The sequence below is a fragment of the Gekko japonicus genome, unplaced genomic scaffold (genome assembly GCF_001447785.1).
Source record: "Gekko japonicus isolate JY-2015 unplaced genomic scaffold, Gekko_japonicus_V1.1 scaffold5239, whole genome shotgun sequence".
Classification (NCBI taxonomy): domain Eukaryota; kingdom Metazoa; phylum Chordata; class Lepidosauria; order Squamata; family Gekkonidae; genus Gekko; species Gekko japonicus.
Window position 1 is genome coordinate 31,491 of NW_015172172.1, and position 11,655 is coordinate 43,145.

General features: G+C 47.7%; 1 protein-coding gene across 1 annotated transcript in view; it reads right to left on the reverse strand.

Annotated features, from left to right (window-relative positions):
- Nucleotides 1-5,039: 5,039 nt before the first annotated feature.
- LOC107118685 (sentrin-specific protease 5-like) overlaps nt 5,040-11,655 on the reverse strand; it is a gene marked incomplete at its 5' end in the record, with an annotated part of 15,966 nt that continues 9,350 nt past the window's right edge. The window contains 2 exons of the mRNA XM_015421046.1: nt 5,040-5,351; nt 6,735-6,785. Coding sequence (XP_015276532.1) covers nt 5,241-5,351; nt 6,735-6,785 — 162 coding nt within the window. The remainder of the gene's footprint in view (nt 5,352-6,734; nt 6,786-11,655) is intronic.

Here is an 11,655-nt window from a genome sequence, read left to right on the forward strand (position 1 = left end):
AAGCCAGTCGAATCCGACTCTAGGGTTGCGGTGCTCATCTCCGTTTCAAAGCCGAAGAGCCAGCGCTGTCCGAAGACGTTTCCGTGGTCATGTGGCCGGCATGACTAAACACCAAGGCGCACGGAACGCTGTTACCTTCCCACCGAAGTGGTCCCTATTTATCTACTTGCAATTTCTTGCTTTCGAACTGTACCTTGTGGCTAATGGCCATTAATGGACCACTGTTCCATAGGTTTATCCAGTCCCTTCTAGAAGCTGTCTGTGCTTGTAACCGCCTCCGCTTCCTGTGGCAACATCCTTCCTTCACCACAACCATCCCATGGACCCCATTTTCACAGATGTCACACCAAAATGTGAAGTATCCCTTGCAATCCCAGCTATATCCTGTCAGCCGCCACTGTTCCTCTGTTGCTATATCCATTTCCACACTCAAGGTAGAGGGTCGAACAGTCCCCAGCAGCCTGCAATCTCAGAGATCCAAACCCACAAGGTTCCTGCTACATTTATTTGTTGATCCACATTATAGTTCGCCTTTCTCAAGACACAAGGTAGATTTCATGGTACAAGTTAAGTACAATCAACAGTATAGGTAATCCCATGAACACTGTGATAGAGTTTTGATGGCAGAAATCTGAAACGGCCATGGACCCTGCATTCGCTCTGTGGGTCAAGGAACACCGAAGTTGGGGTCTTTATTCCCAGCAACTCTGCTGTCCCTAAAACGTTTGTGAGCTCTAGGTCTGTTTCCTGCTTTAGGCTTAAGAAATTTGGTTCACTCTGGCCTTGGTGTGGGTAAGCAATTCTTTGAAGGAAGGCATTGAATTCTTTTAAGCCACTTAGATTCCTTGTTTATCCTCGACCCCAGTTGGAAATGTTGCATAGCTGTTGGCCTGGAAGAAACTCTGCTTTTAGCTGCATCTCGGGTTCTCAGGTTCAAAGCTGGAGAAGCAGTTGCGAAGGATGCCCTTGGTGTCCTCTCTCTTCTGACTCGGCAGCCAGCATGAATTCCTCCAAGGCTGTTTGTCGAGATTAAGACTGCAGTGCTGGAAATGAGGCATGGTCAGTAGTGGAAGAGAACATCCGCTTTGCGTGCATACAAGTCTGGGTTAAACCCCTTGTATTTCATTGGAAATGACTTCACAGAGATGCTCCAACATCTGGTGGTTCAGCTCACGTTCTGTTCGCCAGTTGAGTGCAGGGAGCTAAAGTTTCATCAAGCAGTTGGGCTGTGCATCAACCCATTCATGGCCAATCGACGGATTTCTTCACTGTATTCATTACTAACGGAAGGATCTTTTTTTTGTGGTGGTACTCAGCATTATTGAGTACCAGTGCCTTGGAGGGGGGAACTGGGGGGTGTCCCTAGCCCTGATGGGAGAATTGGAAATCAATGCAACCTTATATATGAGAACCAGTAGCTTAAAAACAAACATACACCTTGCTCATCATTCTCAAATTACCCTTTGGCCTTCATTTTGCCTGGGTCTCGGTGTGTTTCCTTAATACAAGGGAGGCACTGAAGAAAGCTGTTTCTTATGATGTGGTGGATTGTCACGATGTGTTAGATTGTGTAAGAGGAAAGGGTTGCCTGTTTTGAAATGCTATGTCCTTGCTGAAATTAAAAACCTATCCACAAGAGTTCTGATTATTGATGTTTTGGTAACTAATTGGATGTGGCTTCTAGCAGTCTTTGTTTCCATGATGTTACAAGATTGAATTCGGCTCCAGGGTGTCACTACACAGCTTCGTAAGATAACTTTTTTTCTTTCTGGAATTAATGAGTGTTTTAATCCTAATCGCACAAAAAAAACAAGTGTTGAAATCCTATGAGAAAAGGAGTTAATTGGTTCATCGTGTTAAAGATTGTTTTCACCAGGGCTCTTGCAATAGGCCAGCAGATTGGCTGTAAGCCCTTTGAGGAATTGAACCACTCTGTGGAGCAATGCAAAACATCATTATCACTTAACCACAGTTGCTGCACTCCTTGTTACTGAACAAAATGTGCTGTCTTCTGAGAACGTTGCTGTAACGTTATCAGTGCATCGTTGGAGATGGTTGGGAAGGGGCTGTGGCTCAGTGGTAGAGAGCCTCTGCTCATCATGGAGAAGGTCTCTGGTTCAATCCCCGGCATCTCCAGTTAAAAAGGACTAGGCAGTAAGCAATGCTTCCTCTAAGCTGTGGAGTCTTGTGAGCAAAAACTCTACTTTGTGAGCTGCTGGCATTGAAGTTGCGAGCAAGCGATTTGGCTACGGCATAAATTAGTTTGCTCTGGAGCCCCATCCTTCCTAAGCGAAGACAAAAAAAATGTGTGAGCCGGAGGCTAAAAAACTGAGCTAGCTCACACTTAACTCAGCTTAGAGGGAACACTGGCTACTAGCAATAGAGTAGCCCCCCGTCACAGAAAGGCGTCTGTCTTGACTGGCTGAACAAACGCCAAAAATTGTATAGCGCTAAAGGGGCGATTATCAAATTAAGAGGGAAGAGTGATCTTCAGAGCAGAGAAGACTAGAGTGCGAAGACCCCCCCACCCAAGGATCCTAGCTAGCCGTTGAACCCATATTGGTACCCACTGAGGACCGAGAATCTTTATAAAGGAAGAACGTCTTCACACAGTGCCGTTAAACCGTGGAACTCGCTGCCACAGGATGTGGCGACAGCTGCCAACTTCAACGGCTTGAAAAGGGGGAGTGGACAAATCCACAGAGGATGGGGTTATCGATGGCTACTAGTCATGATGGCTATCTAGTTCAGGGGTCCCCAAAGCAGTGCCCCGTGGGTACCATTGCGTTCGCCAGCGCCCATTTTAGAAAGTGGGCGGGGGACTGGAAGTCCCCATCTCCGTCGGCATGCTGGTTAGTGCTCCAAGAGACTGAGGCCCAGGTGTGTCCTGTCGCCTGCTGTACAGGCGCAGATTTGAGCCTGATAATGCTGGCTCCTACTTCTGCCAGAAGTTCACTCTCCCCCCCCCTCCAAAAAGTGGGTGGGACCGAGTGGGGCTCTTGCCCAGCAGGGCTTCTGATTAGCCAGGCAGATTAAAATAACATCGTTTCAACTGCAGCTGCTGCCACAGTGCCGGTTTTGTTCTCAGCCACTCTTTACACCCAGTGTATTTTTAAAATCCCCCTTCTTCTCCAGTGAACTTGGGCTTCTTGAGAGAGCTAGAACGTGGACTCTAACCTGGGAGAACCGGGTTTGATTCCCCACTCCTCTGAACTTGTGACCGACCCAAGGTCACACCAGCAGCCGCATGTGGATGAGTGGGGAATCAAACCTGGTCCCCCCAAAATAGAGTCCACACTTCTAACTTGCTCTCAAAAAGGGGACATTCGAACAGAAAATCAACATGTAAACTACATCCACTCACGAGCTGGTTTGCAAGATTAGTTCCAGGAAGAAAAGTCCTTTCCATTTTCTTTTATTCCCTTGGAAGACTCACTGATTAACGAATCTTGAGCAGCAGAAGATTCTCACTCCTCTTTTTTCGCACACAAGGGTTAAGAGGGCTGAAACGAATTTTGCTATTACCAGAGCGATCTTAAGACCTTTATCACAAAGCAAAGGAGAAAGAGTTTCCAGGGTTACAGAAGTATGCCTGGGACAAAGGACCACACTCATTTAACCCTGGGAGGAGGGGGGGAAGAAGAAGACCAAGGCAAGAAAGGCAGTGGAAGGACTATATGGACTTTAAGGTTCCCCAGTTTTGCATCCGGTAGCACCCTTAAGCCCAAAAGAGTTTGATTCTGGGCAATTTTCCCTCTAAGCTGTGGAGTCCTGTGAGCAAAAATTCTACTTTGTGAGCTACTGGCATTGAAGTTGTGAGCAAGCGATTTGGATACTGCATAAATTAGTTTGCTCTGGAGCCATCCCCTTCCTGAGCTGAGACTAAAATGTGTGAGCTGGAGGCTAAAAAACTGTGAGCTAGCTCACACTAACTCAGCTTAGAGGGAACACTAATTCGGGGTATAAGCTTTCGTGTGCATGCACCTGAAGAAGTGCGCACACATGCACACACACACAAAAGCTTATGCCCAGAATCAAACCTTGTTGGTCTTAGAGGTGCCACGGGACTCAAACTTTGCTCTATTGCTTCAGCCCAACACAGCCACCCACCTGAATTAAAGGTTCCCAGTAAGACTGATGTGCGTGAGATTTAGAGGCCATGAGTCGGCACTGGCAACAGGATTGAGAGGATGACGCGGCACAAGCCCAAGAGGACAAGCCGAGAGCAGGAAAGAAGCTCTGTTATCACCACGTTGCCCACGAATTGCTGAAGAAGAGGCCCTGCGAGGAAGACCGCCACACCCAAATAACGAACATCTCCATATTTTATTAGTTATGGAAGTGTGTTCCGTACAAGGGATTGCTTTCAAAACTGTAGGGAGATGGTTGACCTAGCAGGCGCCCAATCAAAGAGTGGAATGACTTCAGCTTTCTTTAATGGGATCCCCCACAAACTAAAGATAGAGGCCCGTTTCCAATACACCCTTTTTCTTCCAACTTTTCACAGGGATACAGAATGGGGAAAAACAGCCACAACGGGGTGAGGGGAGAGAGAAGAAAAGGAATGAAGTCTAAAGGGAAACGAAAAGAGAGTGGGGGGGGGTTCTAAGCGGCTGCTGTTACGGCATCGGGGTTGGGCTTTTTTGTACATTCAAAGCATTATTTATTGCATCGGGGGGGGGGGGGAAGATCGGGGGGGGGGGAAATGGATCATGCACTTTTTAATGTTCAGACAAAAAAAAAAGAAGAAGAGTTTTAACCTGCATTATTCTCGTCATTTCTAGCTACGCTCCAAAGGTGCACCAATTCTACAGTTTTTAATATTTCTCTTTTAGTCGCATGCTTTGCCTACGCGCATGCGTTTGGATAATAAATATTAAATACAGGAAAGAACGTTAGGAAAAAAAATAAACTAAACTGACACTGGGGATTATTTTGTGGTAGGGCTCGCCAGTTAAGGAGAAATGTCGGGGGGTTGGGGGGGGGGGGGCTGGGGGGATTATGCTGGCCACACCGGTTCAGCCCAAGACGTGCTGAGGTAATTACGCTGGCCACACCGGTTCAGCCCAAGACGTGCTTGAAATCCATGGAAGTCTTTTTTTTTTCTTCAAAAAAAAATATTCAAGTACACAAGTTATCAAGCTGGGGGCTCTACAAAATGCCAAGGGAGTCGCGGGGCGGTTTCTGGTGGCCGCTGTTGGTATGCTGCTTTCTTTTTCTCCTTTCCTCCCCTCCTTAATTCAGTCTATTAGTCGGCATTCGCAGAGCTCTTTGTAAATCCTTTTCCGCACTCGAGGCATGTCTTCCTGTGAGAACTGAAAAGGCTGGTCTAAGGCGAGGCACTTGCAGTACTGTGGAGAGACGGGGGAAAGATTAGGGCTGCCGACCACCTGTTGTGGTAATACACAGACACCCCCCCCCCAGTCAAGTTACACTCAACAACTCTCTCTTGGCAGTGATACGTTTATTGAGATGTATGCAAGATCCAGAAAGTCACTGTGTTAGAACTGAGGACTTTTGGCGGGTACAAACTTAATATAGATAATTCGAAGAAAAGCCCCTTCCTTCCCCCCAAGCATACGTCACGTTCACGCCACGCGCTAACTTTGCCATCCCAACCAAGTGAAAGATATATGTTTTGGTTATCTGCAGCTCGAGCTGGTACAGAGGAACTCTCAAGGACACCTTCCCCTGGGAAATGGAAAGGAGCACGACTTGTGAAGAAAGTTATGACTTCTAGAAGCAAAGGCCCCACTCTCTCACTCATTCACACAACCCCCCTCCACGCAGGAATTCCCTCCCCCCCAATAACTATGGCAACCAAAGCGAGCAAAGCGAAGCATGGCTTGACATGTATATACGGACACAGTATTGACAAATACACTGTAATAAAATGCAAAATTATTCTAACGTAAGTTATGTATTAATAATAGATCATGGAAACATATGATACATAGAATAACGTAACAGAATCTCATAACACGATGGTCAAGCAAGAAGGATCCAAAGGAGTCTAAGAAAATCAACCCAAAAGGATCAAAAAATTCAGACGTCGAAGTCAAAAATCACACGCAGATTCCGGATATGCAAGCCTCGTTTAGGCACACTTCATAAGAGGGACTGCAAAATATATAATCTCTGGTATTGCTGCCCTATGATACAATATTTTACAGTGACTGTATATTTTGCAGTTCCACTGATGAAGTGTGCCGAAACGAGGCTTGCATATCCGGAATCCTCATGTGATTTTTGACTTTGACTTCTGAATTTTTGGATCCCTTTGGGTTGATTCTCTTGGATCCTTCTTGCATGAACACTGCATTATGAGATTCTGTTATGTTATTCTATGTATCATATATTTTCACGATCTTGTATTAATACATACCTTACGTTACAATAGTTTTGCATTTTATTACGGTGTATTTGTCAATACTGAGTGTCCAAGCGGTGGCTGGAGATCTCTGCAGTTACGGACTCGTCTCCAGGCCACAGAGATCGGTTCACCTGGAGAAAATGGCCGCTTTTCAAGTCGGACTCTATGATGTTATGCCCCAAACCCCACCCCTCTTCAGGCTCTACACCCAAAATCTCCAGGTATTTCCCAAACCCGGAGCTGGTAACCCTAGAGAACATACGTTTTATACAACTGGGATCAGGCGTTTCACAAGCAGAATCTTCTGAAAAGGGTGGGGGGCTGGGGACAGAAGAGAGAGCTTCTCTCCCCTGCTTCTTACCTGGAGCACAAAGACTCCACAGTCGCTATCGTTTTTCTGTTGCGGAATGCACTAGAAGGAAGGAAACACACAAGAGTTAGGCAAGAGTGGGCACTGGCTTCCAGGGACTTCCACCTAAAGAGCTAATGGGAACCGCTTTCCTTGTAAGCTCTTCTCCACCAACTCATACCAGGCACTGTTACATTCACATCCTGCTTTTCAATCAACGGTTTCCCAAAACGGATGGGGAGGCACAGCTCAATGGTAGAGCATCTGCTTGACATGCAGGAGGCCCTGGCTTCAATCCCTCGCATACCTTAGCTGAAAGTCACAGAATCATAGAGTTGGAAGGGGCCATACAGACCATTTAGTTTAGTCCAACCCCCTGCCCAATGCAGGACCAGCCTAAAGCATCTCTGACAAATATTCGTCCCGCCGCTTCTTGAAAGCTGCCAGTGAACGGGAGCTCACCACCTCCCTAGGCAGCTGATTCCACCTTTGAACCACTCTGACGGTGAAAAAGTTTTTCGTAATACCCAGCCGATACCTTTCTGCATGTGATTTAAACCCGTTGCTTCAGGTCCTCTCCTCTGCTGCCAAAAAGTACTAGGTAGTAGGTTATAAGAACATAAGAGAAGCCATGTTAGATCAGGCCAGTGGCCCATCCAGTCCAACACTCTGTGTCACACAGTGGCCAAAAACCCAGGTGCCCTCAGATCCACCAGTGGGGCCAAAAGCCCAGAAGCCCTCCCACTGTGGGCCCCCCAAGCACCAAGAATATAGAGCATCGCTGCCCCAGACATCGGGTTCCATCTATACCTTGTGGCTAATAGCCACTGATGGACCCCTGCTTCAGATGTTTATCCAATCCCTATGTGAAAAGACCCTGGACAACCACTGCCAGTTTGAGTAGACACTGCTGACCTCGATGGACTGAGGGTCTGAATCAGTATACGGTACCTTGACCGGGTGTGTGTGTGTGTGTGTGTGTGTGTGTGGATACAGACTGGGGTCACAGTTTTTTAAAAAGAGATACACAAGAGAAGGGAGACTGGCTTGAATATGTCAAGGTGATGGTAGACTCCATATTGCACTGGGACCAAAAAAAGGCTGAAGATGCCTGGATAGAGGTGGGGAGCTCCGACGAGCTCAGTCCTCCGCCTGGTGACAGGCGTCAGAGCAGGGGTCCCCAACACGGCACCCATGGGCACCAACATCTTTCCTGGCATCCGCCAGAGTGGGCAAGGCCACGGTGGGCTTTTGCCTAGTGGGGCTTCTAACGGAACACTGGCGATTTTGATTGGCCGTGCAGATCTTTTTTTTAAAAGACTTTGGTTTGACGGCAACTACCGCCACAGCACAAGGATCTTCCCTGTGTGAGGGTAGACACGATGCGGGGGCCATTTTGTGGCTGAGCCCACCACTCTGCGTCAGAAGTCCAAACGTGCCCATGGACTAAAAAAAGACTGGGGATTCCCGATGCTAGAGAGTGCCCTTTGCCTCACTCCCACAGGTGGTTGTTGTTGTTGTTCAGTCGCACAGTCGAGTCCGCCTCTTTGTGACCCCATGGACCAGATCCTGCCAGGCCTTCCTGTCTTCCGCTGTCCTCTGAAGTTGGCTCAACTTCATGTTCGTTGCATCTATGACACTGTCCAACCATCTCATCCTTTGCCATCCCCGTCTTCTTTGACCTTCGATCTTTCCCAGCATCAGGGTCTTCTCCAGGGAGTGCTCCCTTCTCATTGGGTGGCCAAAGTATTTGAGCTTCAGTTTCATTATCTGGCTTTCCAGGGAACAGTCAGGGTTGATTTCTTTTAGAATTGACTGATTTGATCTTCTTGCAGTCCAAGGGACTCTCAAGAGTCTTCTCCAGCACCACAGTTCAAAAGAATCTATTCTTCGGCGCTTGGCCTTCCTTACAGTCCAACTCTCGCAGCCATACATGACTACTGGGAATACCATTGCTTTGACCATGCGGGCTTTTGTTGGCAGGGTGATGTCTCTACTTTTTGTCATGCTGTTTAGGTTAACCAACCCCAACCCCCCCACACACAAGTTTCCCAGAGGAACCTAAGCTGTGTCACACCACCACTGTTCCCTCCCGTCTTTTGCCAGCCAGCCTTGTGTAAAATGGGGCAGGATGCTGCCCAGTAATCACGTGGAGAGGAGAATGATGTAAGTCAATTTGGGTCCCCACAGGGGCGGGGGGAGGGGGGAGTTAGGGAATAAATGAAGTAAATAAAGAGATCTGTCATTCTTCCCAACCATAATAACCTCAGAAGGCACCTACGAGTTGACCGGCAACCACTTGCCTGCTTATTTCACCGTTTCCCAGCAGAACCCTCCATCTTTAATACGGATCTGGAGCTTCTAACCGAGCCATCAGAGATGAAAGAGTGGCAGTTGCACATCCTACTCTAGAAACGCTGTTGAGAAAGGACGGGTCTTTGCTTGGTACACTGGGGGGGGGGTGGAGAGAAGAGCCCCTCATGACTTCAAAAGAAAGGGACGGTGTTTGCTCGAGTTCAAGGGAGGGGTTTGGTGTAGCGGTTTGGTGTCGTGGTTAAGTGTGTGGACTCTAATCCGGGAGAACCGGGTTTGATTCCCCACTCCTCCACTCGCAGCTGCTGGTGGGACCCTGGGCAAGCCATAGTTCTGGCACAGCTGTTCTCTCAAGGACAGTTCTGGAAAGAGCTCTCTCAGCCCCGCCTACCTCACAGGGTGTCTGTTGTGAGGAGGGGAAGGGAAAGGAGTCTGTAAGCCACTCTGAGTAAAGGGCAGGGTATAAATCCAATCTCTTCTTCTTCTCCCTTTTGCAGAGACCAAGTCCCTGTTCAAAACAGCAACACTGCCCCCATGGCTCTTTCGTCTTCCTCTTCCAAAGGAAATCAGCTCACTTCATATGCAAACCCAGCTCCTCTGAGGCGCACGGAGCTATCGAAAGGAGGCTGCACCGCACGGCCGAGGGCTCTGCATGCAAAGGCCCTCAGGCTCTTGCCGTGGATTGGTCAGAGCATTTTAACGCGCCGGCATCTTTTTATAACAGAAAACCAATTACGTCTTCCAAACCCAATAGCGAAATTTTAATGACCGACGGCACGGGTTTCTCCTCAATTATGGTAAGTAAATATTTGAACGCTGCTATCTGCTCTGCGCAGGAATGATTTATTCCCCGGGTGCATGGAGGCAGGTGCGTGCCAGGAGGGACGTGCCAGCACGGAGGAATACTTGTTTCCAGGATCCATTCTGTGGGATCTCCGATTTCTAGGGCTCGCTTCCTCCATAAACCTTGAGAGCCACAAGGCATCCCGTGGCAGCAGCTGTGCAGACAAACCTATGAAAGTTAGCAGCCATCTGAACAATCCCACGTGCACACAACTACTGCAGCGAACTCCATGAAAAGCTGTCCTCCGAGACATCACAGGAGCTGGGTGCGAACTGCTGCAGCACGCCCTTTTGGCTGAAAATTCTGAAAGACCTCCACCGGTTGCCGGAGCCTTTCCGGGCTCAGTACAAGGTGCTGCTTCTTGCCCTTAAAACCCCTCAGACATTCTCCTGCTTTAGAGACCGTCTCTCCCAGTACAAACCTGCAAATTTGCTGTGCTCCTTACGACAATCCCAGAGCCGGTTTGGGAGAACCGGGTTTGATTCCCCACACCTCCACATGCAGCCAGCTGGTGTGACCTTGGGTCAGTTACAAGTCCTTTCAGAGCTGTTCTGGAAAGAGCAGTCCTCAAAAGAACTCTCTCAGACCCACCGACCTCACAGGGTGTCTGTTGTGCAGAGGGGGAGGAGATTGTAAGCCGCTCTGAGACTCCTTCGAGTAGTGAAGGGCAGGGTATAAATCCAACCTCTTCTCTTGTCTTCTCTCTCTGCTGTGAAGTTCGAGTGACCTTGGGCACGTCACCCTCAGCCTAAACTATATGACTTGGGACTTGAATACCTGAAGGACCACCTGCTCTCATATAAACCTACCCAACCACTCTGGCCATCTGCAGCGGGCATGTTCTAGGATAGTCCGCTGGATGACTTTCTGTCCTTGTCCCCTCCCCTCAAGTCCTCGTAGAAGGTTGAAATGTGAGCATTTTTGGGCCAAGAATTGTAGCTTGTGTTCTCTTCCTTGCATGCAGTTAAGTACGTGCCGATGTGCACCCCGTCTCCTGGGTTTCAGTTGAGTTTGAGGAGGGGCTGTGGCTCAGTGACTTTGCACGCAGAAGGTCCCAGGTTCAATCTCTGGCATCCCCAGTTTAAAAGGTTCAAAGAGTATGTGGTGTGAAGTACCTCTGCCTGAGTCCACGGAGAGCCACTGCCAGTCTGAGTAGACAGTACTGACCTTGATAGACAGAGGGTCTGATGTGGTCCAAGGGGTCGCAAAGAGTCAGACTTGACTGTGCGACTGAACAACAACAACAAAAATTAGGAAAAAATGTTTGATCTTGTCTCTGAGCAATGCTGGTAAGGCCACCAGGAGAAAGGTTTGTTCTACCCTTTATTATTATTATTATTATTATTATTATTATTATTATTATTATTATTATTAAAATATGGCTGACTATGGTGATGGAGAAAACTGCAGCTATGTAAGCATTTAAGGGAAGGCAATATAAGAGAGCGGTCGTTATTTGGTCAAAGAGTCTCGGTTCATGGAGTACTGGAATAAAATTAAACCTGAAGAGCAGACGAAGCTGGTGATTTTCAACCGTATATGAAATAACGGGATGGAGTAAACAGTAGTCATGTACTAAGAAGGTTAGATAGGGATATCAGAATTGTATGAAGAAGGTGACAGACAGACAGATGATAGATGATGATAGACAGACAGACAGACAGACAGACAGAGACTGTATAAGTGGATAATGCTGAATTTGGGTATTTGTATTTTGGATACAGGAAATTGTCATCTGAGGATTATTTGTTTCTTTTGTAACTTGCTATTTAATAA